The sequence below is a fragment of the Phaenicophaeus curvirostris genome, chromosome 21 (genome assembly GCF_032191515.1).
Source record: "Phaenicophaeus curvirostris isolate KB17595 chromosome 21, BPBGC_Pcur_1.0, whole genome shotgun sequence".
Taxonomy (NCBI): Eukaryota; Metazoa; Chordata; class Aves; order Cuculiformes; family Cuculidae; genus Phaenicophaeus; species Phaenicophaeus curvirostris.
In genome coordinates, this window is record NC_091412.1 from 10,291,424 (window position 1) to 10,316,508 (window position 25,085).

Sequence of the window (25,085 nt, forward strand, 5' to 3'; positions counted from 1 at the left end):
GCCGGGTAGAGCGACGCCGCTTCCGGTTCCGGCGGGAGGGATGGCGGCGGGGCTGTCGGCGGTGCCGGTGCCGCTGTTGGTGCTGGCGCTCGGCGCCGCGGTGCGCGGCAGCCCCGGCCCCGTCACCTGCGGCTCCGTGGTGAAGCTGCTCAACGTGAGGCACAACGTGCGGCTGCACTCGCACGATGTGCGCTACGGCTCCGGTAAACCGGGACGCGGAGACGCGGACAGACAGACAGACCCACGGACAGACGGAGAGACGGGGGCGGATAGACCGACAGGCACACGCACTAATATACGCACTCACATAGACACGGACAGACGGACAGAGGCGCACTCACACAGACACTAACAGACAGGCTCGTGCACTCACATAGACACAGACAGACAGACAGACACGCACTCACATAGACGTGGACAGACAGACGCACACAGGTATACGCATTCACACAGGCATGGATACACGCAGTCCCGTAGAGATGGACAGACAGACACGCACGCTCCCACAGAGACACAGACACCCCACCCGGTACCGGTCCCAGGCTGGGTCTGAGCACGGTTCTCCCCTCCGCAGGCAGCGGGCAGCAGTCGGTGACCGGCGTGGCGGCCGCGGATGACGGGAACAGCTACTGGCGGGTGCGGGGCCGGACGGCGGCCACTTGCGAGAGGGGCACACCGGTGCGGTGCGGGCAGGCCATCCGCCTCACCCACCTGGGCACTGGCCGCAACCTCCACAGCCACCACTTCGCCTCCCCGCTCTCTGGAAACCAGGTACAGATGCAGTCGGCTCCCCTGGAACCCCGGCCCCATCAGAGGTCACCCCTGAGCCCAGCCCCTTTCCCCTGGTTCACCAGGTTCTGCCAGGCCCGTCTGGGTCTCTCTTGTCCCCCACGCCCCTGCCAGTCCTGTCTTGTCCCCAAGTCCACACTGGGTTCCTCTTGTCCCTGCCAGCCCCACCTTGTCCCCCACTTCAGACTGGGTCCCCTTTGTCCCTTGTGTTCCTGCCAGCATTGCCTTGTTCCCTGATCCCCACCAGGTCTCTTCCAAAACCAACCTTGTCCCCAATCCTTGCCAGGATCCCCTTGTCCCCCATGTCCCTGCCAGCCCCACCTTGTTCCCTAATACCTGCCAGAATTCCCTGTCCCTACCACCTCCCCTCTTCCCCCTCAGCACCCCAATCCCAACCAGTCTTCTCCTCCCCCCCAACCCCTTCGTCTGTCCCCCTCTCTCCCTCTGGGCCCAACTCAACACCCCCACGTCCCCCTTCCATCCCTGCCCCCAAACTGAGCTCTTTTTCTCTGCAGGAGGTGAGCGCCTTTGGGGAGGGGGGCGAGGGCGACTACCTGGACGACTGGACGGTGGTGTGCAGCGGGACCTACTGGGCACGGGACAGCGAGGTGCGCTTCCAGCACACGTCCACTGACGTCTTCCTCTCGGTGACGGGGGAGCAGTACGGGCGACCCATCCACGGGCAGAAGGAGGTGCACGGCATGGCCGCCTCCAGCCAGAATAACTACTGGAAGGTGATGGAGGGCATCTTCATGCAGCCCAGCGAAGTCTTCAAAGTGGAACAGTACCACGCTGAGCTGTAACGGACAGACAGACTGACGCTGAGCCTCTGGGCGCTGCCTGGTGGTGTTTGGGACTGCTCAGCTCTGGGGTCAGCCCTTGTCCCCACCCAGGGGGACACGCCAGGATGCAGAGCCCCAAATCAGGCACGAAGAAGATCCCAACATCCTGAATTTGATGTGGAATGGATCCTGGTGTCTTAAATCCATGTACAGACCTGACCCAGAGCGGAGCCCATCATCTGAGCTCCAGCATGAAGAAGGTCCCCACGTCCCAAACCCAGCTCAACGCCCAGACCACACTCCTGAACTCCTGACCTCTCCCTTGCAGCTCCCTGCTGAATCCCATCGGTCCCCTCCGGCCGAGGACCCCCAGGGCCGCTGTCCCATGCTGTGTCCGTCCCCCAGTCGCCCCCCGGCGGGGCCCTTTACCCATAAAAGCTCTGAATGCTCCCTGCGGTGTGGCTGGTGTAAGGGGTGATGGGGTGGAGGCAGGGAGGGGGGCTCGGTTCCCCCACCCCAAAGTCCCGGGGCGGGGGCGCTGCTGCTCGCATTGGCCACGCCCATCACGGCGAGGCCACGCCCACTTTCCACTTGACCACGCCCACACCATAGAGCCAACGCAAACATTCCGTCCTTGGCTACGCCTTTTGCGTACGTAGCTATAGTTACGTTGTTGGCTACGCCCCCTTTCGCAACGTCCACGCCTATTCACAAACGTTGCGCTGGCAGCGTCCTTGGCCACGCCCACACAGCAATGACCACGCCCCCTCCTAGCACTAGCCACGCCCCCTTTGCGATGCTCAGCAATGCCCGGCCCGGGTGGCCCCGCCCCTTCCCCGTGGCCCCGCCCCCTCCGGCCCCGCCCCTCGCTGCCGCCTCTCCGGGTGCGCGGGCGCTCGGGCCCCACGGGCGGCGGCGGCGAAGTGGGGGGGCGGCGGGGAGGGGGGGGGACACACGGACACAGGGACACACGGAGCCCGGGGCCGCCATGCCGCCGCCGCTGCCCGCCCTGCTGCTCGGCCTCGTCGTCGCGGCGCTGCTCGCCGGGCTGCTGGCGCGGTCAGGGCCCGGGGAGGGGCGGGGAATCGGGGTTCGGGAAGGGAGGGGGGGGTGTGGGTTTGGTGAGGGGGTGTTGGGGGTCTAAGAGGGGGGTGAAAGGGCGGGGTGGCCCCTGGGGGTTGGAGGTGAAGGGGTTATGGGGCCTTGAGGGGGGCTGAAAGGGCTGGGGGGAGTCTGGAGGGCCCCCAGGGGGTCGGAGTGGGGGGGTCATAGGGGTTTTGGGGGGATCACAGGGGTTTTAGGGGGTCCAGAGTGGGTGGTGGGGCTGACAGTGGGGGGCATGGGGGAGTTTAGAGGGGCTGATAGGGTTGGGGGGGATTGTAGGGCTGGGGGAGGGTGCAGCGGGGGCTTGGTGGGGGCGCTAGGGGTGTAGGGAGGGGTGATGGGGGAGTTCAAAGGGGCTGATGGGGTTGAGGGTGTGACAGGGCTCGGGGGATCATGGGGGGGCCCCTGGGGCTTTAGGCAGGTGGGGGGATGCAGGGGCTTAGGGGGGTGACAGGGCTAGGGAGGGAGCCCACAGGGCTCATGGGGTATCCCTGTAGGTTGGGAGCGGGTGACAAGGCTGGTAGGGGGGCCACGGGGCTGGCAGTGGGGTGTCAGGAGGTTTGGGGGGGCCGCAGGGGTTTGGGGGAGTGACAGGGCTGGTAGGAGTAGTGTCAGGGGTGGAGGGGGCCTGGGGAGGTATCAGGGTTTAAGGGGGGGTCCCCAGCGCCTATCCAGCTGTGCGTGCTGGAGCTCCAAAGGCAAAGCGGGTCCCCAACCCCAGTGAGGAGGGTGACCCCGATTTTCCCCCTGTCCCCGCAGGTGGCTGGTGTGTCGCCTGGCTGTCACCTGGTGTCGGCAGAAGCTTCACGCGGAGCTGAAGATCGGCTCCTTCGGCTTCTTCTGGGCCCAGAACATCAGCCTCAAGTTCCAGCGGGAGCAGCAGACGGTGGTGGGTACTTGGGTGAGGGGTGATCACTTCCAGGCTGGCAACAAATCCCTGTGGCCAAGCTCCTGTTCCTCAGCCCCGTGGTGCTGGGACTTCCTCCCGTGAGCAGCTTGGGGGTTTTGAATGCTCCATGGTTCTCTCTGGGCATTGGGAGCAGAGCAGGAACGTCGGGATCGAGCATCACAAGACAGAACCAAGTTGTTTTGTCTCTGACCTACCTGTGCCTCCTTGCAGGAGATTGACAACATCTGGATCTCCAGTAAACTGAGCCGGGAGCTGCCGTATGTACCTCAACCCCAGCTCCCTCCTTGCTCTCCTGGGGGGCCTGGCTCATCCCTGGCCCCGCTGACTGCCGTTCTGCTGCCTTTATATCTTCCTGCACTCCCTATTTCCCCGTGGGCTGCTCTGTGTGGGAGTGAGTCGCTCTTCGTTGAGGCGGCCGTGTCTTGTGGGTGCTCTTGTGCTTGTCCTGTGTGTCCCTAAGGTGGGGGGTGTTCCTAGTGATAGGGCTGGGAAGCTACGTGTGAGCTCTTGTGAGAGTTGCCTGTGTTGCTCTCATGCAGGCGCTACTTCGAGCTATGCTTTGGCGAGGTGCGAATCCGCACGGATCTCCAGAAGGGCCCTGGGTTCCCGTCATCCGTCCTGGGTGCTGCCAAAGAATCCGATGGAAGCGAAGGCAGAACAGACCTGACTCTTAAACCCTCCCTGCTGAGGCTTCTTAGCCAGGTGAGGCACCGGCTTGGTGGGAGGCTGTTGTGGGCTGCGCTGCTCTCGGACATCCTTCACAGTAGGACATTCCCCTCAGCTCTTTTCCATCCACATGGACACCATCAACATCATGGTTCTGCACGTGGCCACCTCAGAGTCTCTCTGGCACATCCAAGCCAGCAAGACACGTCTCCTCCTGAACGGTGATGGGAAAAGGTAACGCGGTGCGCACACTCTGCTTCCTCAGCCTGGCTCTGCGTTCCATGGGGCAGGGAGGCTCCTCTGACCCCATCCTGGTGTCTTACCTCTCTCCATCCCACTCAGCAGCATCCCATGTCCATTACCATTTGGGGTAATGGTTTTCAGCTAAAAGAGGGAAGGTTTAGACTAGAAATTAAGAAATTTTTCTCGCTGAGGGTGGGGAGGCCCTGGCACAGGTTGCCCAGAGAAGTTGTTGCTGCCACCTCCCTGGAGGTGTTTAAGGCCAGGTTGGATGGGACTTGAAACTCCTGATCCAGTGGGAGGTGTCCCTGCCCATGGCAGGGGGTGGAACTGGATGGACTTTGAGGTTCCTTCCAAACCAAATGATTCTATGTCACCTGTGATGTGACACATTAAGCTCCTCCAAGGTTGCCTGCTCCTTTTTCCCTTCATGAGAAGCTCAAGTTGTGTGCTCTCCAAGTTATGAATTACTGTGCTGTGCTTGGAGTTCGGGTGTGGGATGACTTGGAGCAGGGACTTGGGGGTTCCTGTGTCCCCAGAAAAGAGGGGACGGGGACTCGGTTTGGAGGAAGCAGAGCCCACAGCCTCCATCTGTTCTCTCTGTCCTCAGCCTGACCTGCGAGGTGAGCCTGACAAAGGTGAACAGCAAAGTGCTCCGGAGCAGCCAGCTGGTGAGTGCTGGGAAGGGAGGAATTCCACGCCTTGGGCTTGGGCACTGGGACACCCCAAGGACCTGTTCAGCTCATCCGCAAAGCTGGGCAGGGCTACGAGGCTCTGCACCCCTGGAGCCGGGTGACTCTGTGCATTCCCTGCCTGTGTCCCCGTACAGGATGACACGTGCCTGGCGGAGCTGGCCCTGGCGCTCTCCCTCTCGCTGGAGATCAGCAGCAAGCGGCGGCTGGTGGGCGTCAGGCTGTGCGTCTGGACCCTGCAGACAGAGCTGCACGAAGGGCTTTTCTCCAGCCCGCTGCTGCACTGCGTCACTGCACGGGGGGAAGAGCCCAGCCCAGGTCAGGGACAAGCTCTGGGCAGGGCAGGGGCTCGTGGTCCCCTTTTTTGCGCTGGAGCCAGAGGGATTTGGCTTTGCCATCACTCTCTCATGCTGCAGGGCTTCAGGGTTTAGGGAAGAGCCTTCTAGTGACTCTGTGTGTCCTTCTCCAGGTGCAGCGGAGCCCCTGAAGTCCCTGTCCCTGCTGAGCAGGGACACGCTGCAGCTCATCCCCAGGAGGGTGGAGGTGAAGCTAGAGACCACCAGCGTGGTGCTGTCCATGAACAGCCAGAAGAGGTGAGGAGGCAGGAGGAGGCTGTCCTAAATCCAGTCAGCACTGGTGACAGGGACCTGGGGACAAATGTGGCATTCCCTGCTCTGCCAGCCTGCAGAGAGTGAATCCTAGATCCCACCACAGTGGGAAGGACTGAGCTTGGTCTGGGGCCAGGCTCTGGGTGAAGGAGGAAGGCATGGGAACTGGTTCTCCAGTAGGACAGCCTGCTGGGATCCTCCGCTGATGGCATGAGAGTGCTGCGCTGGGCTGCAGCTGGGCACTGGCTGGTGTCTGTCTGTGCCAGCGTGCTGCTCGGCTGGGGACAAGCGACAAGCTGGAGGATGTAACGGCGCCGTTCCCTTCTGGCAGTGACTCCCTGCTTCCCACAGGCACCTCACCTGGAGCCTGAAGCTGCTGCAGTTTCTGTATCAGCGTGAAGAGGAGCAGATCCCACTGCGCAACTTCACGCCCACCTCAGACCTGGACCAAATGAGCGTAGAGCTCCAGCTGGAGGGCAAGTAGCCAGGAGGGTGCCTGCAACATGAGGCTGCCGTCGCTGTCCTCTGTCACCTCATTTCTCCTCCTTTCTCTCCCCAGACGGCCTTCTCCTGTCCCAGAGCCGCCAGCGCATCGTGTGCCTCAACTCCCTGAAGACCAGCCTGCAGGTGAGCGAGCTCCAGGCACGTTTTTGTCCCCCGGGAGGGGTTGGTTTGGCTCCTGGCAGGAGTTTTTCACTGCCCGGCCCTCTCCCTGCTCTAGGTCACCGCCATTGACCTCTCGGCTGCCGTGCTTCTCAACACCTGCATCATCCACTACCGCCACCAGGAGTTTTCGCACTGGCTGGGCTTGTTGGCACAGGAATACAGGTGCCGGGCGGTGCCTGGCCCCAGCCAAGGGCACAAGGGAAGGTAAACTCAGCCTCTGTGCAGCTGCTGGTGTCCCAGCTTGTTTCCTCGTGCCTGCTGTGCTCCGGCAGGGTGCCCGGGCACCTTCCCTGCTCCATGCACGGCCTGTGGGACAGGGAGGCTGCTACGGAGGGTGGTGGGTGGTTAGGGGGCCCTGCAGAGAGGGCATCCCTCTGGGTTTGCTTCCCGCCGTGCTCTGTGGCACGTGGCCCCCTGCTAACAGCCCATCCCGGTTCGTTCTGTGCAGGAGTTATCCCCAAATCATCGCGCCCATCATCCTGTGTGCCTCGCTGTCCAACGTCAACGTGTCCGTGCAGCTGGGGGACACGCCACCCTTTGCCTTGGGCTTCAACTCCATCTCTGCAGGTACGTGCTGGCAGATGGCACCAGGGCTGGCAGGTGGCACCAGGGTGGCTGCTGGGCTCTTCCTGGGGATCGGCGGCTCTGGAGGAGAAAGGGGAGGCCCGTGCTGCCTCTGTGCCTGGCTGGGGGCTGTGGGTGCTGCCCCGTGGTGTCTGGGTTGCCGTGGTTCAGGGACATCTGAGCCAGTGATCCTCACCCCCTGCTCTCTACCCGCAGACTACCAGCACCTGCGGCCGCAGAGCGTGCACCAGCGAGCTGTGCTGGCCGTGGACCACTTCTGCTGGCGTGTGGGCAACGACTCGCACATCCAGCGTGCCCCGCACCCCCCCAACATGCACGTGTGGGGAGAAGCCCTCATCCTTGACTCTTTCAACCTGCAGGTGAGTGGCAAGCTGAGGGGTTGAGGCGACTCTTGGGGAGGAGCTGCCTGTCCGCAACTCCATGTGGATGTTACATGGACATGCAGTGGCGTGGGGCCATCCTGCAGGCTGAGAGTCATCGTCCTGTGTCCTGCAGGGCAGCTACAACCAGCCTCTGGGCATGTCCAGTGCCCAGTCGGACACGCTCTTCCTGGACTGCACCATCCGGGGGTTGCAAGTGGAGTCGTCGGACACCTGCACCGAGTGCCTCGCCAGAGTCCTGCCCCTCTTCTGTCCTCGGCCTGGTGGAGCTGAGCCCGCCAAGCAGCCGCCCTCTGCCTCAAACGAGCCCTGGGGGCTGCTCTGGAAGGTGGATCTGAAGGTGGAAGATGTGAACCTTTTCACGCTTTCGGCCCTGGTGGGTAAGTAGCATCCTGGCTGATTCCAGATGGCTGTTCTGGAATGGCTTCTGCGCTCAGAGGTACCTGGTGTGTTGTGGTTGCCTCCAGCACTGAGGTGCCATCTCCCTAGGAGCCCTGGAGCTGCGGCTGGACACGCTGACCGTCCTGGGGAGTGCCGAGAGCTGCACGGTCAGCGTCCAGGGCATGGTGCTGGCCTTGGTGAAGAGCATTACGGAGAAGATGCAGCCGTGCTGCAAAGCTCCTGCCATCCCCAATCCGGTGGCCAACCTCTCCATGCTCTCTGTCACCTACCATAGCAGCATCCGCTCCCTGGAGGTTGGTGTGAGTCTTGGGTCTCTGCTTTATCCTGTCCTGGTGGGACTGGGTTGGCTGGAACAGGGGGAGGATTGGCTGGCACTGAAAAATGCTGGAGATGAGAAGGAGGGTTGGCTGTGCTGCACCTGGTGGTGACTCGGTGCCTGCTCGCTCTCTCGGCTCTAGGTGCAGTGCGGTGAGGGGCTGGCGGTGCTGTGGAGCCCACCTGACCACATGCACTTGTACCATCACACCTTGGCCACCTTGCAGTGCCATGAAGCCTTGCGGAGCGCCCTCGGCCACAGGGCGCCTCCCTCCCTGCCCCCAGAGAGCCCAGCGTCCCACCCGGCCACCCCTACCGAGACAACGGGGCCTCTCCAGCCAGATGGGACCCCCCCGAAAAGACTCTTTTCCCTGTCGCTGGAGCTGAGCTCTGCGAAGATCACTGCCTTTGTCTCCGAGGCCAACTACATCAGCCTGGCTGCCGAACGGACCTCCCTGAGCTGGCACGGCGGTGCCCTGCACGGCTACTGCCCCGAGCTGGCCGCCGGCTTCGACGGACACAGCATCTTCAGCTTCAAGGAGGTGGAGGTGAAGCTGCTGCCAGAGCTGGAGGAGGTCATCTTGCACCGCTGCGCTTTCCCCACCCTGCGCACTCTCCGCAACCGCGGCTGGGCTTTCTCCTTTGCCAGCGTGACCATCGAGTTCCCCTACCAGTACGACTTCTCCCGCACGCTGGACGCTGCCGTGGGTGTGCAGAAGTGGTTGAAAGGTCTGCACCGGCGCGGGTGCCCTGCCAGCACGGCGCTGCCCCCCGACCTCCTGCTCAAAGTGACGCACTTCTCCTGGGTCTTCCTGGATGACGTCTTTGAGGTCAAGTTACGAGACAACTACGAGCTGATGAAGGACGAGAGCAAGGAGAGCGCCAAGCGGCTGCAGCTGCTGGACGCCAAGGTGGCCGCGCTGCGCAAGCAGCATGGCGAGCTGCTGCCTGCTCGCAAGATCGAGGAGCTTTATGCCTCGCTGGAGAAGAAGAACATCGAGATCTACATCCAGCGCTCGCGGCGCCTCTATGCCAACACGCCCATGCGGAGAGCTCTCCTCACCTGGACCCTGTCCCACCTAGAGCTGGTGGCCATGGCTGACGAGTCTTTCCACGGCACGGAGCGTGTGTTGGAGCAGATGAGGGACGTGGATAGTGTCAGCCCGTTCCCCGCTGAGGGGCTGGAGTTGGTCACCCAGTGGTGCCGCATGATGAAAGGCAGAGTTGGCAGCTTCTTTGGTGAGTTGCTTCGCGAGAGCGTGGCCTTGGAGGACAGCACGGTGCTTGTGTGGGCTGGGACCTGCTGGGACCATGTGATGTGTAACCACGCAAGGGAAATGAGTTTTGGAGGTTCAAGGGAGTGTGAAGGGAGCAGAGATGTGACAGGACAGCGGCTCCTGCCATGGCCCAGACTGGGGAACTGGGGATTTGTCCCTTCACTGCCCCGTCTCTCAGCGCTTCCTCTGCCCCGCAGTGCGGATCCGTGACTACCCTCGCTACCTCTTCGAGATCCGGAACTGGCAGCTCTCAGGTCGGCTGATTGGAGCTGAGCAGTGTGGCCAGGCCTGCTCCCGGCGCTGCCAGGTCCTCAAGCTGGGGCTACCGTGGGGGGACGCCACGGTGGAGAGGAATATGCCACCCTTGAAGTTCTACCACAACTTCCACTGTAAGAGCTGGAGGGGCAGGGGGGTTCTGTGCTGGGGATGGGGCTACATGGGACTTTCTGAGCCAACCTCTGTTTCCAGCTGAGATCTCCCAGTACACGATCGTGTGGGGGCCCTGCTGGGACCCAGCCTGGACCCTGATCGGCCAGTGCGTGGATCTCCTCACCAAGCCCTCAGAGGACCCCAGTGCCCCGTTGCCCTGGTGGGACAAGAGCCGCCTTCTCTTCCACGGGGACTGGCACATGGACATCGAACAGGCCAACCTGCACCAGCTGGCCACCGAGGTGGGTGCCGCTGCCACAGGGAGCAGAGCGCAGCTCGGGGCCGGCTCACAGCTGCCTTTCCTCACGCTTGTCCTTGCAGGACCCTTACAACACCACCGAGAACATGCACTGGGAGTGGAGCCACCTCTCCTTCCACTGGAAGCCTGGGCAGTTCGTCTTCAAGGGCAACCTGGACATTAATGTCCGGACGGCCTCTAAGTGAGTGTGGGCCTGGAGTGTGGGGGCTGCCACCAGTGCCAAGGGGTAACCAGGGTCTCTTTCCCCGTTCAGATACGACGACTGCTGCTTCCTGCACCTGCCCGACCTGTGCATGACACTGGATCTGCAGTGGTTGTGCCACGGGAACCCCCACGACCACCATGGTGTGGTGCTGCGCTCCCCTGAGTTCCTGCCTGAGGTGCCGGTGGGGCAGCAGTACGATTCCTACCGTGCCTTCCGCTCCGAGAACCTCAACCTTTCCATCCGGATGGACCTGACGCGGCCCAGCGAGGGTGGGTGATGGTGCCCCGGGCTCCCTGCTTTTATTGATCCGTACGGGTACGGGGTTGGGTGCTGCCGTGTCCCTGCCCCATGGTGCTGGCTAACGGCAGGTGTATTCTCAGAGCACTCCCAGCCCCGGATCCTGCTCTACAGCAGCACCCTCCGCTGGATGCAGAACTTCTGGGCCACGTGGACCAGCGTGACGCGCCCCATCTGCCGCGGGAAGCTCTTCAACAACATGAAACCCAGCAAGAAGAAGCTGGGGCAGCACTACAAGCAGCTGTCTTACACTGCGCTCTTCCCTCGGCTGCAGGCAAGTCCTGGGGCTGCGGGTCCATCGTTAACCTCCCTTCTCTGCCTACGCTGGGCTCTCAACCCCTGCTCTCTGCTCCTTTGCAGGTGCATTATTGGGCCTCCTTCGCCCAGCAGCGGGGGATCCAGGTGGAATGCTGCCAGGGGCACATCTTCACTCGTGGCACCCAACGTCTCATCCCCCAAGGTGAGTTTGGGCCCTGCTGACAGCGCTTCCAGGTGCGGGAGGGCCCTGGTTGACCCTTCTCCTTGTGTCCCAGCTGGCACGGTGATGCGCCGCCTTATTTCGGAGTGGAGCATCACCCAGATGGTGAGCGACCTGAGCCAGGTCACCGTGCACCTCATGGCCTCCACCTGCGACGAGAATGCCGACCACCGGCTCGACACCCTGGTGAAGAAAACTCACCTGCTGAGCCTCTCCTCCCTCACCTACCAGCGGCACAGCAACCGCATGGCTGAGGAGGTAGCGCTGCGAATGTGGGGCACGGCGAGGGTAACCCCGGCTGCACGGGCTGGGTGGCAACCTTGAGAGAAGGGGACCTTGGTCTGTGTGTGGAAATGGGGGAAGGATTTGGCTGGGCAGGAAACAGACCTGCAGGGCCTCTCGTCTCCTGAGTCCGTGGCCAAAAGGATGCCTTGTTGCATCCACAGTATCCCTGGTATTGGTTCTGGATGAGGGTTCTGGAGTGGTCCTACAGGTTCCAGTCCCCTGGGCTCCCAGCTCCCATGCGTGAGACCCATGGATGGGGGCTGAGGGTGGCTTTACCGTGCTGAGATTCTGACCCTCTATGCACAGGAGCTGCCCCTGCGGGACGGAGACGACGGGTTCCACACGCACCAGCTTCACCTGGTGGACCTGCGGGCGTCCTGGACCACCACCAATCGAGACATTGCCTTTGGCCTCTACGATGGCTACAAGAAAGCGGCCGTGCTCAAGCGCAACCTGTCCACCGAGGCCCTCAAGGGGCTGAAGATCGATACCCAGCTGCAAGCCAAAAAGCTGAAGCGGGGCCCGCTCTCTGCTCACTCCATCCCTGCCAGAGTGACCGCTCCCATCACCAGTGGCCGTCCTGAGAGAGCCTCCTCGGGAGGTGAGGAGGAAAAGGGACAAGGGGAAACCCAAAGCCATGCCTCCCTGCACCCCGTTGCCCCCAGCCAGCCCCCACAGCCTCGCACTGACCCTCTCTCCTTCCCCAGGGGCCTACATGCTGCAGAAGCTCATTGAGGAGACGGACAAGTTCGTGGTCTTCACGGAGGAGGAGTCGGGGGCCAGCGAGCAGCTGTGCGGCATCGCCGCCTGCCAAACCGATGACATCTACAACCGCAACTGCCTCATCGAGCTGGTCAACTGCCAGGTATCTCAACCAGCCCGCGGGTCCCCACGCTTTTCTGTTAGAGGGGCCGTGGCTGCCCTGCCAGGGCTCGTCCGACCTTGGGGTCTCTCCCTCTGCAGATGGTGCTGCGCGGTGCGGAGACAGAGGGTTGCGTGATCGTATCTGCTGCGAAGGCTCAGCTGCTGCAGTGCCAGCACCATCCTGCCTGGTACGGGGACACGCTGAAGCAGAAGACATCCTGGACGTGCTTGCTGGACGGCATGCAGTACTTCGCCACGACGGAGAGCGGCCCCACCGAGAGGGAGCACGGGCAGCTCTGGCTGGAGGTGAGCGGCTGTGGGGGCCGTGATGGATGAGCTGCTGCCAGGGCACCGAGGCGGGGGGAGCAGGGACAGCCAGCTGTGCCTCCTTGCCTCCCTAGGTGAAAAATATCGAGGAGCATCGGCAACGGAGCCTGGACTCGGTGCAGGAGCTGATGGAGAGTGGGCAGGCAGTGGGGGGCATGGTCAGCACCACCACAGGTACCACCCGCAGAGCTGGCTGGTGACGCTGAGGGTGCCTGTCCTGTCCTTGGATGGCTCCGGGAGCTGGCTGATGCTCTGAGCCCTGTGCTGCACAGTCCCCAGTGTCCCCAGGACACGATGCTCTGACTGTGGTCCCCCTGCCTGTCCCCAGATTGGAACCAGCCCTCGGAAGCCCAGCAGACCCAGCAGGTGCAGAGGATCATCTCGCGCTGCAGCTGCCGCATGTACTACATCAGCTACAGCCACGACATTGACCCTGAGCTGGCTACGCAGATAAAGCCCCCCGAGACCCCTGCCAACCAGGAGAAGGAGGATCTGCTGAAGAAGCAAGAGGGTGGGTATATCCAGGGGACAGAGCTCTGGGCTGACCCATGGGTGCCAACTAAAACGAGGAATGGTCTGTCTTAGCCCCGCTGAGATCATGGGGTAAGCCACGACACATAGAAGCTGTGGGCAAAAGGGCCTCTTTATTGATTTTACAAGACTTTATACCCCTTCTTGAGCTGCGCATCCATGCACAATTGTTTTAGCTAGAGACCAACAGTTCATAATTGGATGACTCCCTCTCAGTTGTAACTTCATAACTGGGTGATTCCACCTGCGGCCTGGCAGCTTCCTAATCTTGTGTACTCGGCTCCTCTTGGCACCTCCCAGCTTCTCCAAGGATACACGGGCATCTATTCAAGGCCAATGTTTAAGTTCACACACCCTGACTCCCCGAACCAGCCGAGGTTTCCCACAAAGGGGTGCACACAGGAGGGGTCCCCAGCCACGTGGTGGTGCACCAGATGATGCTGGACATGGATCTGAAGCCACTGTAACCACCTTGGCTCATTCCCTTGAATCCTCAACATAAGAAGGATATGGAACTGTTGGAACATGTCCAGAGGAGGGCTACAAAAATGATCCGAGGGCTGGAGCACCTCTGCTGTGAGGACAGGCTGATAGAGTTGGGGTTGTTCAGCCTGGAGAAGAGAAGGCTTCAAGGAGACCTTATAGCGGCCTTCCAGTACTTGAAGAGGCTCCTGGAAAGCTGGGGAGGGGCTCTTTACAAGGGTATGGAGTGACAAGATGAGAAGGAATCTAAATCTTATATCTTAGGGAGAAATTCCTCATGATGAGGGTGGGGAGGCCCTGGCCCAGGTTGCCCAGAGCAGTGGTGGCTGCCCCGTCCCTGCAGGGGTTCAAGGCCAGGTTGGATGGGGCTTGGAGCCCCTGATCCAGTGGGAGGTGTCCCTGCCCATGGCAGGGGGTGGGACTGGATGGGCTTGAGGTCCTTTCCAACCTGAACCACTCCATGATTCTATGATTTCCCATCCCTCTGCGCCTCTGGCTGCCTCCACGCGCTTCCTGTTTCTGGCCATGCTGAGGCCCCACGTGTCCTTTGTTCCTGCAGGAGCTGTAGACACTTTCACACTGATCCACCACGACCTGGAGATCTCCACCAACCCTGCGCAGTACGCCATGATCCTCGACATAGTCAACAACCTGCTGCTGCACGTGGAGCCCAAGCGCAAGGTACCCACGAGGCGTCAGGTCCCTGTCACTCACTGCACTCAGGGCAAATCTAACATTCCCCTATCCCTGTGTCCAGGAGCACAGCGAGAAGAAACAACGGGTACGCTTCCAGCTGGAAATCTCCAGCAACCCTGAGGAGCAGCGCAGCAGCATCCTACACCTGCAAGAGGCCGTGAGGCAGCACGTTGCCCAGATCCGGCAGCTGGAGAAGCAGATGTACTCCAACGTGAAGGTGAGCCCGTGTTCCAGGCAGTGCCTGGCTTCCTTCTCCAGCGCAGAGGATGCTGAGGGTTTTCTGTCCTTCAGTCCCTGCAGGATGACAGCAAAAACGAGAGCCTGCTTGACCTCAACCACAGGCTGCAGCAGCAGCTGAGCCAGGAGAAAGCTGACCTGCAGCTGGAGAGTGAGGAGCTGAACATACTGATCAGGTAGGGGCCAGCTCTGCCTTCCCCCAGCGTTGTTGTCCCCCTTATTCCAGGGCTCTTACATCCCAGCGCTCCCCTCTCTGCTGCAGGTGCTTCAAGGACTTCCAGCTGCAGCGAGCCAACAAGATGGAGCTGCGAAAGCAGCCGGAAGACGTGAGTGTGGCACGGCGGACCGAGTTCTACTTCGCCCAGGCACGCTGGCGTCTGACCGAGGAGGATGGGCAGCTGGGCATAGCCGAGCTGGAGCTCCAACGCTTCCTCTACAGCAAGGTACGGAGCCGGCTGGTGGCATCTGGAGCTGGGGCACTGCGGTGGCTGGTGGCATCTGGAGCTGGGTTCCAAGGTGGTTGTGGCACCCAGAGCCCCAAACCGGGGGCCTGGGACGTATGAAGCTGATGGATTCGTGTGTGCAGGTCAACAAATCTGACGACACTGCTGAGCATCTGCTGGAACTGGGCTGGGTCACCATGAACAACCTCCTGCCGAACGCTGTGTACAAGGCAAGTGGCAGCTTAGGGGAGCGGCCACGAACCCTGGGGATCCACGGGTGCCTGTCCTCATCCCGGCCACCCATCCTCTTCCCTGCAGGTGGTGCTGCGTCCCCAGAGCTCCTGCCAGTCTGGCCGGCAGCTGGCACTGAGGATCTTCAGCAAGGTCCGGCCGCCCGTGGGAGGCATCTCCATCAAGGAGCATTTTGAGGTGCTGGGGCCAGGCGGGGCGGTGGCAGGGTCCTCGTCATTGTGGGGCAGCGTGTGGCTGGCTCTGACACTCCTCTCTCCCGCAGGTGAACGTGGTACCCCTCACCATCCAGCTCACCCACCAGTTCTTCCACAGGATGATGGGTTTCTTCTTCCCTGGCCGCAACGTGGAGGAGGAGGAGGTGGGAGATGAGGAGGACAAGTCCAAGCTGGTGACAACAGGTGAGAGGCTCACGGTCACCCTCCTTCCTGGCACCTGAGCGGCTCTGGCTGCTCCAAGATAACGTTTGTGGGCGGTCGCATTGAGGAACTGGGACTTGTGGTGTCCCCTGTGGGCAGGAAGATGTTTGGGGAGAGGGTCTGGGTCACGACCCAGCCACCACCTCCCACCCTCTTTGTCCCAGGGATCCCTGTGGTGAAGCCGCGGCAGCTGATCGTGGCCGATGACTCGCTGGGCCCGGGGAAGGGAGTCGCTCAGGGACTGAATCGGACGTCGGGGGTCAGAAGATCCTTCCGAAAAGCACCTGAGGTACCTCCTGCCACCTTGAAGGGGGAACACTGGAGGGCCCTGCTGTGGAGCCAGGCTGGTTTCCCCTGGCTGCAGGGCTGGGCAGTGATATCCTCCCCCTGCCCGCCCGCCCCAGTTTTCTCCTGTTCCCTCCCGCTGTGAGGGTTTGCATCCTTCACAACCAAGCACCTGCATGTTTGATGAGATCGCTGCAGCATCTCATTTTCCACACCAGAGCTCAGCTCTCTGGAGCGAGTCCAGAGAAGAGCAACAAAGCTAGTGAAGGGGGCTGGAGAACAGGCCTTATGAGGAACGGCTGAGAGAGCTGGGGGTGTTTAGCCTGGAGAAGAGGAGGCTGAGGGGAGACCTCATTGCTCTCTGCATCTACCTGAAAGGAGGTTGTGGAGAGGAGGGAGCTGGCCTCTTCTCCCAAGGGACAGGGGACAGGACGAGAGGGAATGGCCTCAAGCTCCACCAGGGGAGGTTTAGGCTGGACATTAGGAAAAAATTCTTCACAGAAAGGGTCATTGGTCCCTGGCAGAGGCTGCCCAGGGAGGGGGTTGAGTCCCCTTCCCTGGAGGGGTTTAAGGGACGGGTGGACGAGGCGCTGAGGGACATGGGTTAGTGATTGATGGGAATGGTTGGACTTGATGATCCAGAGGGTCTTTTCCAGCCTGGTGATTCTGTGATTCTATGATTCTCTCAGCTCTCCATGGTGAATCATAGAATGGTTTGAGTTGGAAACGACCTTAAAGATCATCTAATTCCACCCCCCCTGCCATGGGCAGGGACGCCTCCCCCTGGATTAGGCTGCTCAAGCGGTTGAAGGCTGCTTGAAGTGATGCCATGGCCCAGTGCCCGGCTGTTCCTTCCCCACTGGTTCCTGGCTATGTCCCTTCTCCTTCCCTTCTGCTCACGGCTCCTGCTCTGTCCCCAGCATCCCGTGGATGACATTGACAAGATGAAGGAGCGCGCGGCCATGAACAACTCCTTCATCTACATCAAGATCCCGCAGGTGCCGCTCTGTGTCAGCTACAAGGTGTGTGGCCGGTGGGACGGGGCGTGCTGGGGGGTGGCCTGGGCCATCGTCCCACGCTTCCTGACACTCTCGTCACCCTAGGGCGAGAAGAACAGTGTGGACTGGGGAGACCTGAACCTGGTGCTGCCGTGCCTGGAGTACCACAACAACACGTGGACGTGGCTAGACTTCGCCATGGCGGTGAAGAGGGACAGCCGCAAAGCCTTGGTGGCACAGGTAGGTGGGACCCCAGCCCGTGGTGCCTCCTTCCCGCTGCCAGAGCTGCTGGAGGCCGTAACGCCAGGGAGGGTGACACATTTTCCAGAGTGGGAAGGAGCTGGGCTAGCTTGGCACTTCGGGCTCTCGCCCTCTCTGGAGTCTCTGGGGTCACCGAGCCCCCTCACTCCTGGGGCAGGTGATCAAAGAGAAGCTCCGGCTGAAGCCGGCGGCGGGTGCGGAGGCTCGGGGGAAGCTGGAGAGCAAATCAGACGGGGCCATCCAGCAGCAGGAGGAGGACGAGAAGGCACGGCTGCTCATCGGGCTGAGCGTGGGTGAGAAGAACCCCAGCAAGAAGTCGATCTTCGGCAGGCGTAAATGAGGGCAGCACCCGGCAGGCCGGGAAGGAACTGGGGTGCCCTGCGATCCCCCAACTCTCTTGGGGCTGCCCTGTGGTGGTGGGAGCCGCGCTGCTCGGCTCGGCGATGCCCGAGGTGGGAGTTAGCCTCACGCAGGCCCTGGGTAGCCCTGTGGCAGCGGGGCTGGGGTGCAGCAGCCCCGGGTTGTGGGGTGCAGCGTGCTCTGGGGCTGCTCCGTGGGGCGCAGAGCCCTGTGCCAAGGACTCTCGCGAGCTTCTTCCCTCCCTGCTATGCGGGTGCTGGGCCCGGGCCCTGGGCCTGGTGAAGCAGCAGGATGGCTCCGGGCTGGGAGAAAGGGGAGCGGGAGAGAGTTTAAATAAAAGAGTTTTTAATTTGGAACAGTCTCAGGCTGCTGCGCTGGGCTCGGGGCCGTCACCCCGTGCTGGGCAGCACCCCCGCCTCTACCTTCACCCCCTCCCTGCTCTGGGGGCTGCTTGAGGCACCCCCTTTGGGCTCCCTGGTGCTGTTTGCATCCCCCCGAGCTCAACCCTTGCGCCCCATCCCTCTCCGCTCTCCTCCTTTGGGGTTCGGGGGCGGGGGGCTGCAGGTGCCCCCAGGGCAGGGGGGGGGCTGCGACCAGGGGGGTGCAAAGGGAGGGGGAGGCAGGGGAGGGGGAACCCCAGGGTGTGCAAGGGGCACCCCGAGGGTGGGATGTGCCCTGCTTAGGGGCTGGGAGGGGATCGGGACGGGGTGGGGGGGGGCGTGTGTCCCGGGAGGGGATAGAGGTGCAGGGGTTTGGTTGTCCCGGGGTTCCTTCCCGGTGCAAGGGGGGCTGTCCCGGTGCAAGGGGGGGGTGTCCCGGTGCAAGGGGTGGCTGTCCCGGTGCAAGGGGCGTCTGTCCTGGTGCAAGGGGAGGGTGTCCCCGTGCAAGGAGGGCTGTCCCGGTGCAAGGGGGGGGTCTCCCGGTGCAAGGGGGGGTGTCCCGCTGCAGGGGGAGTGTCTCAGTACAAGGAGGGGCTGTCCCGGGGGTTGTCCCGGTGCAAGGGGGGGTCTGTCCCGGTGCAGGGGGGCTGTCCCGGTGCAGGGGGGCTGTCCCGGAGGTTGTCCCGGTGCAAGGGGGGTCTGTCCCGGTGCAAGGGGTGGCTGTCCCGGTGGAGGGGGGTTGTCCCGGGGGCGCTGCCGGCTCGGGGCCCCGGGGCGGGGGGTGGTCGCGGCGGGCGGGGCGGGGCGGCGGGTTATGTAAAGCAGCGGATTACCGGGGCCCGGGGTGCGGCCGGGCGGCGCCGCGATGGGAGCGACGAGCAGCGGCCCCGGGCAGCCCCCGGCCCCGGGGCGGCCCCTCCAGGTGCGTGCGGGGGGCCCCTCCCCGGGCATCCCACCCCCACCCCCGGCAGCCCCCGCGGACCCTCCTCCCCGAGCATCCCCGCATTCCGGGGTCCCCCCCGCCGCCCCGGAGACCGCCCTCACCGGGCATCCCTCCTGCACCAGGGTCACCTCGGGCATCCCCCCGAGTCCCGGGCATCCCCCCGAGCTTCCCTCCGCCGCTCCGAGCATCTTCCATCGCCCCGAGCATCCCCTCAAGCCTCGAGCATCCTCCCACCCCGGGGTCCCCTCCCCACTGCCCCGGGCATCCTCTCCCACCCCGGGGTCCCCCCGAGTCCCGAGCATCCCTCTGCTGCTCCGAGCATCTCCCACCTCCCCGAGCATCTCCCACCGCCCCAAGCATCCCCTCCAGCTTCGATCATCCTCTCCCACCCCAGGGTCCCCCCCTTCAGCCCCGAGCATCCTCTCCCGACCCAGGGTCTCCTCCTCCAGCCCCGAGCATCCTCTCCCACCCCGGGGTCCCCCCGCTGACGCTGCCCCGGTTCCGCAGGGGGGTCGTGGCTCGTGGCTGCGGGCGCTGCTGAGCCGCACGGGGCCGGTCCCGGCTGCGGGCTCGGGGCTCGCCCTGGCCCCCCGGGACCCCTCCGAGGAGCCGCTGCTGCCCGGGTGGCCGCTGCCGCAGCTCGTCTCGCTGTTCCTGCCGGAGTTCCCCGTGCGCCCCTCCGCCCTCCAGCAGCAGCTCAAGGTGCCGGGACCCCCACGCTCCTACCGGGGTCCCCTTGCATCTCATCAGGGTCTCAGTGCATCCTACCGGGGTCTTGGTGCATCCTACCAGGGTCCCCATTCATCCTACCGGGGTCTCAGTGCATCCTACTGGGGTCTCAGTGCATCCTACTGGGGTCTCAGTGCATCTTACCGGGGTCCCCTTGCATCTCATCAGGGTCTCAGTGCATCCTACCGGGGTCTTGGTGCATCCTACCAGGCTCCCTGTTCATCCTACCGGGGGCTCAGTGCATCTTACAGGGGTCCTGGTGCATCTTACTGGGGTTCCTGACCGATGTCACCCCGGCACATCCCTCCCCGAGTGCCCTAACGGGTCCCCTTGCACCCTGTGCCGGGTTCCTGCTTGTCCTATTGGGGCCCCCCAGAACCCCGTGCACCCTCTGGTGTCCCCAGCTGTCCCACCATGCTCCGTGTCGCATCTCTGTGGGACCCTCTGCACCCTACTGGGGTCTCCTGTGCTCCTGTCCTCCTGTCCCCATCCTCCTGGGTCCCCATATGCCCTGCTGGGGTCCCTGGTGGGTCTCCCTGGTCCCCACGTGTCCCACTTGGGGTCCCTGTTGAGTCCCTCTTGTCCCCACGTGTCCCCCTGGGGTCCCTGGTGGGTCTCCCTCATCCCCACATGTCCCACTCGGGTCCCTATTGTGTGTCCTCCTGGTCCCCAAGCGTCCCCCTTGTCTCTATGTGCCACATTGGGGTCCCTATTGAGTCCCCCTGGTCCCCATATCCCTAGGGGGTCTCTATTGGATCCCCCTGGTCCCTGTGTCCCCCAGGGGTCCCTATGGGATCCCCCTTGTCCCCATGACCCCCGGCGGTCTCTACTGGATCCCCCTGGTCCCCGTGTCCCCCGTGCCTGCCTGGGGTGCCCCTCTACCCCCCTCAGATCCCTCACCTGCCTCCCCCAGCTCATACCCTGCACCCCCCGCCCCCAGATCCTGGGCTTTGTGGCCAAAGGCTCCTTCGGGACCATCCTCAAGGTGCTGGACTGCGGGCGGGAGAAGGTCTGCGCCGTGAAGGTTGGTGCCACCCTGGGGACCCAGGGGTGCCCTTGCCCGCCCCCCAACCCCCCTGACAGCCCCTCACCCCCCAGGTGGTGCCCAAGGTGGAGGTGCTGCGCCGGGACACCCTCAAACAGTGCAAGGAAGAAGTCAGCATCCAGGTTAGGGGGGTCCCCAACCTGTAGAGGGGTTCAGAGTGGCCTTGGTGATGGCAGGAGGCTGTGGGGGCAAGAGTGGGGGTCACCCCCCTAAGAAAAAAAAGGGGGGTTCTCACCCTCTGTGCTTTGTGTCCCCAGAGACAGGTCAGGCACCCGTTTGTGCACGGGCTTGGGGACAGCTGGCAGGGCCAGCGCCACCTCTTCATCAGTGAGTGACCATCTGCCCGCGGGCTCCTCACAGCCCCCCCCGACCGCGCACGTGTTCCCGCTGCCACCACACGTGTCCCCGCACACGCACACGCTCCCCCCGTGCCGCCCCGTGGGGACACAGGCTGCCGGCTGCCACCACGCACCCACTGTGGGGATGGGGACACAGGGATGGGGACGCAGAGATGGGGACACAGGGATGGGACACAGGGATGGGGACACAGGGATGGGATGCAGGGATGGGATGCAGGGATGGGATGCAGGAGTGGGATGCAGGGATGGGGACATAGGGATGGGGATGCAGGGATGGGGACACAGGGATAGGATGCAGGGATGGGACACAGGGATGGGACACAGGGATGGGGATGGAGGGATGGGGACACAGGGATAGAATGCAGGGATGGGGACACAGGGATGGGGACACAGGGATGGGACACAGGGATGGGACACAGGGATGGGGATGGAGGGATGGGGACGCAGGGATGGGACACATTGATGGGGACGCAGGGATGGGGACACAGGAATGGGACACAGGGATGGGGACATAGGGATGGAGACAGAGATGGGATGCAGGGATGGGGACACAGAGATGGGGATGCAGGCATGGGGACACAGGGACAGGGTCACAGGGATGGGGATGCAGGGATGGGGACACAGGAATGGGATGCAGGGATGGGACATAGGGATGGGACGCAGGGATGGGACGCATTGATGGGGATGCAGGGATGGGGATGCAGGGATGGGGACGCAGGAATGGGGACACAGGAATGGGATGCAGGGATGGGACAGGGATGGGACGCAGGGATGGGGATGCAGGGATGGGAATGCAGGAATGGGGACACAGGGATGGGAATGCAGAAATGGGGACACAGGGATGGGGACGCAGGGATAGGATGCAGGGATGGGGATGCAGGGATGGGAATGCAGGGATGGGGACGCAGGGATAGGATGCAGGGATGGGGATGCAGGGATGGGGATGCAGGGATGGGAATGCAGGGATGGGGACGCAGGGATGGGACGCAGGGATAGAGACAGAGATGGGATGCAGGGATGGGGACACAGAGATGGGGATGCAGGCATGGGGACACAGGGACGGGGTCACAGGGATGGGGATGCAGGGATGGTGACACAGGGATGGGAACGCAGGGATGGGGACACAGGGATGGGACACAGGGATGGGAACGCAGGGATGGGGACGCAGGGATGGGGCCCATGTCACCTTGGTGTGTGGCCCCAGTGACCCACCAGGACCCCGTGCCCGCGCTGCCCCGGTGCCTGTGCCCCTGGTGCCGGCGCAGCCTGTCGGTAAGACGTGTCCCCGTCCCGGCAGTGTGCACCTACTGCAGCACCGGGGACCTGCACGCGCTCTGGCGCACCGTGGGCTGCTTCGCAGAGCCCACCATCCGCCTCTTCGCCGCTGAGCTGGTGCTGGTGCTGGGTGAGTGACTCTCCACCACCGTCCCCACCGATGGGGACCCGCTGGTGGCGTCAGCTGCTCCCGGGGGTGCCACGGGGGTGGCCGTGGGCACCGGGCTGGGAGGGGACGCGCTCTGATGGCTCTGTCTTCTCCCCAGTGTATCTCCACGACCTGGGCATCGTGCACAGAGACGTGAAGGTGGGTGGCAGCGGGGCCGGGGGGGCCAGAGGACAGGGTGGGGGCCTCTGAACCCCTCAACACGGAGAGGCCACCCCAGCATCTGTCTTGTTTCAGATGGAGAACATCCTCCTGGATGAGAGAGGTAAGTCTGGTGGCACCGGCGTGGGACATCCCACCCGTGGGGATGCCCTGTCCCCGCAGGGACCCTCATCCGTGGGTCTCACTCCACAGGACACCTCAAGCTCACCGACTTTGGCCTCTCCCGGCACCTGCGGTGGGGCGAGCGAGCCCACACCATCTGCGGCACCCTGCACTACATGGGTAAGGGGGCGGCGAGGGGTCTGGAAGGGGGGCACGACCCCCTCCGAGCGCTCACCCCCTCATCCCCGCAGCCCCAGAGGTGCTGAGCGGGGGGCCCTACAGCCACGCAGCCGACTGGTGGTCCCTGGGAGTGCTGCTTTTCGCCCTGGCCAGCGGGGAGGTGAGGAATGGGGCCGGGGGCAGGGATGGGGCACCCCACGGAGCCCCTAAACCTGCCTCCTACCCCCCAGTTCCCCGTGGCGCCAGCGGGGGACCATGTGGCCATGCTGGAGCGCGTCCAGCAGAGCAGCTACGAGAGCCCGGCCGCCCTCAGCCCCGCGCTGGCTCGCCTGCTGGCCGAGGTAACCCTCCCGCTTGGATTTTGGGGTCCGCGATGACCCCCCCCCCAAGGCTGGATGCAGGATCCCTGCGGCTCATTGTCCTCCTCCGTCCCCAGCTGCTGTGCCACAACCCCCTGCGCCGCCTGCGCTACCTCCACCAGTTCCAGGGCCACCCTTTCTTCCGCGGGGTGACCTTCGACGCCGACTTGCTGCAGAAGGACCCGGTGGCCGTGGCGGTGGCCCCACAGCCCCCTGAGCAGCCCCTGCCAGCCCCGGCCACCTTCGCCGACTTCGACTACGACCTCAGCGCCCTCCCGGGACGGCCCTGCCCTGGCTGAGCCGCCGCGGCCGGGACCCCCGGCATCGCTCAGGGACACCCCCCAACCCCGGCGGCGGGACGGACCCTGCTGGGCCGGGGCCCCCTTCTCCCCACGTTGTACCTCTCCCCGCGGGAGCAATAAACCCCAGAGCCGCGGGCACCGCTGTGCGTGCTGCCCTGCATGGGGCTCGACCAGCAGTGGCCAAGAAATCCAACGGGATCTTGGCTCGGAGCAGCCATGGTGTGGGCAAGAAATCCAACGGGATCTTGGCTCGGAGCAGCCATGGTGTGGCCAAGAAATCCAATGGGATCTTGGCTCGGAGCAGCCACGGTGTGGCCAGCGGGAGCAGGGAAGGGATCGTCGCCCTGGACTCAGTGCTGGTGAGGTGCATCCTTTGGGCCTCTCATTCCAAGAAGGACATTGAGGGGCTGGAGAAGGGAACGGAGCTGGGGAAGGGGCTGGAGAACAGGAGTTCTGAGAGCGGTGGGGGACCTGGGGCTGTTCAGTCTGGAGAAGAGGAGGCTGAGGGGAGACCTCATCGCTCTCTGCAGCTCCTGGAAAGGAGGTTGTGGAGAGGAGGGAGCTGGGCTCTGCTCCCAAGTAACGAGACACGAGACAAGAGGAAATGGCCTCAAGTTGCACCAGGGGAGGTTTAGATTGGATATTAGGAAATATTTCTTTCCCAAAAGAGGGCTGAAGATCTGGCAGGGGCCACCCAGGGCAGTGGCGGAGTCTCCATCCCTGGAGGCGTTCAAAAAACACGACAAAGCTGGTGAGGGGGCTGGAGAACAGGCCTTACGAGGAGCGGCTGAGAGAGCTGGGGGTGTTTAGCCTGGAGAAGAGGAGGCTGAGGGGAGACCTCATTGCTCTCTCCAACTACCTGAGAGGAGGTTGTGGAGAGGAGGGAGCTGGGCTCTTCTCCCAAGGAACAGGGGACAGGACGAGAGGGAATGGCCTCAAGCTCCACCAGGGGAGGGTCAGGCTGGACATGAGGAAAAGATTTTTCACAGAAAGGGTGATTGGTCCCTGTCCGAGGCTGCCCAGGGAGGGGGTTGAGTCCCCTTCCCTGGAGGGGTTTAAGGGCCGGGTGGATGAGGCGCTGAGGGACAGGGGTTACTGGGCACTGAGGGGTTGGGCCCCAAGCCACGCCCACGGGAACAGGCCACGCCCACTCTCGCTAAGCCACGCCCACCAGGAAGAAGAGCGTATAGCGAGACAGCATCCATAGCCAAGCCCCGCCCACTTACGTAACGAGCGCCAGCATAAACCCCGCCCACTCCAACATAAAGCCCCGCCCCTAACGCCCCGCGCGCCGCAGCCAATCAGCGCGCGGCGTGGGTTTCAAACGGGCGGCGGCGCGCGAGGAGCCGGGACCGGGCCCCCAACCGAGACCGGAGACATGCAGGCCCCACGCACCCCCCGTACGCCCCGTACCCCCGCCGTGAGTGCTGGCGCCTCCCTGTGGGGTGGCGGGGGAGAGCTGAAGGCGGGGGGGTGTGTGCCGGTGGGGCGGAGGAGGGAGTTCTGGAGGTGATGGGGGGGGTGGCTAGTAGGGCGGGGGAGGGAGCCGTGAAGGTGAGGG

General features: G+C 63.5%; 3 protein-coding genes across 4 annotated transcripts; all 3 read left to right on the forward strand.

Moving 5' to 3' along the window:
• Nucleotides 1-10: 10 nt before the first annotated feature.
• On the forward strand, nt 11-2,021 carry SDF2 (stromal cell derived factor 2). Its single transcript, XM_069874193.1, has 3 exons — nt 11-203; nt 575-771; nt 1,305-2,021. Exons 1-3 carry the CDS (start codon nt 41-43, stop codon nt 1,590-1,592), a joined length of 648 nt encoding a protein of 215 aa, XP_069730294.1. The 5' UTR covers nt 11-40; the 3' UTR covers nt 1,593-2,021.
• Nucleotides 2,022-2,428: 407 nt separating this feature from the next.
• Nucleotides 2,429-17,878, forward strand: BLTP2 (bridge-like lipid transfer protein family member 2). Of its 2 annotated transcripts, none has more exons than XM_069874390.1 (39): nt 2,429-2,455; nt 3,435-3,564; nt 3,796-3,842; nt 4,125-4,287; nt 4,367-4,485; nt 5,102-5,162; nt 5,321-5,501; nt 5,653-5,776; nt 6,143-6,267; nt 6,351-6,418; nt 6,513-6,661; nt 6,906-7,024; nt 7,238-7,401; nt 7,538-7,802; nt 7,912-8,117; nt 8,283-9,378; nt 9,614-9,805; nt 9,885-10,087; nt 10,167-10,285; nt 10,358-10,578; nt 10,690-10,880; nt 10,967-11,066; nt 11,140-11,342; nt 11,676-11,970; nt 12,077-12,234; nt 12,333-12,539; nt 12,635-12,734; nt 12,889-13,071; nt 14,134-14,255; nt 14,332-14,487; nt 14,562-14,683; nt 14,770-14,950; nt 15,094-15,180; nt 15,269-15,379; nt 15,465-15,600; nt 15,783-15,907; nt 16,824-16,925; nt 17,007-17,141; nt 17,320-17,878. In XM_069874390.1, exons 5-39 carry the CDS (start codon nt 4,382-4,384, stop codon nt 17,500-17,502), a joined length of 6,294 nt encoding a protein of 2,097 aa, XP_069730491.1. In that variant the 5' UTR covers nt 2,429-2,455; nt 3,435-3,564; nt 3,796-3,842; nt 4,125-4,287; nt 4,367-4,381; the 3' UTR covers nt 17,503-17,878. The 2 variants fall into 2 exon arrangements, with proteins under 2 accessions (XP_069730491.1, XP_069730490.1); XM_069874389.1 differs by lacking the exon at nt 2,429-2,455 and adding an exon at nt 2,546-2,630.
• Nucleotides 17,879-18,767: 889 nt separating this feature from the next.
• RSKR (ribosomal protein S6 kinase related) lies at nt 18,768-23,659 on the forward strand. The gene is made up of 12 exons (XM_069874369.1): nt 18,768-18,824; nt 19,353-19,547; nt 20,515-20,598; nt 20,673-20,741; nt 20,877-20,946; nt 22,276-22,383; nt 22,520-22,560; nt 22,657-22,684; nt 22,774-22,863; nt 22,935-23,023; nt 23,094-23,204; nt 23,300-23,659. The coding sequence occupies exons 1-12, from the start codon at nt 18,768-18,770 to the stop codon at nt 23,519-23,521; spliced, it is 1,164 nt and encodes a 387-aa protein (XP_069730470.1). The 3' UTR covers nt 23,522-23,659.
• The last annotated feature ends 1,426 nt before the right edge of the window (nt 23,660-25,085 follow it).

Coding starts and splice junctions, on each gene's coding strand:
- SDF2 (XM_069874193.1), top strand. CDS start 41: ATGGCGGCGGGGCTGTCGGCGGTGCCGGTGCCGCTGTTGGTGCTGGCG. Junction 204..574: donor CGATGTGCGCTACGGCTCCG/GTAAACCGGGAC, acceptor TCCCCTCCGCAG/GCAGCGGGCAGCAGTCGGTG. Junction 772..1,304: donor CCCCGCTCTCTGGAAACCAG/GTACAGATGCAG, acceptor TTTTCTCTGCAG/GAGGTGAGCGCCTTTGGGGA.
- BLTP2 (XM_069874389.1), top strand. CDS start 2,560: ATGCCGCCGCCGCTGCCCGCCCTGCTGCTCGGCCTCGTCGTCGCGGCG. Junction 13,072..14,133: donor TCTGCTGAAGAAGCAAGAGG/GTGGGTATATCC, acceptor TTGTTCCTGCAG/GAGCTGTAGACACTTTCACA. Junction 15,908..16,823: donor CCTTCCGAAAAGCACCTGAG/GTACCTCCTGCC, acceptor CTCTGTCCCCAG/CATCCCGTGGATGACATTGA.
- RSKR (XM_069874369.1), top strand. CDS start 18,768: ATGGGAGCGACGAGCAGCGGCCCCGGGCAGCCCCCGGCCCCGGGGCGG. Junction 20,599..20,672: donor AGAAGGTCTGCGCCGTGAAG/GTTGGTGCCACC, acceptor CTCACCCCCCAG/GTGGTGCCCAAGGTGGAGGT. Junction 23,205..23,299: donor TGGCTCGCCTGCTGGCCGAG/GTAACCCTCCCG, acceptor CTCCGTCCCCAG/CTGCTGTGCCACAACCCCCT.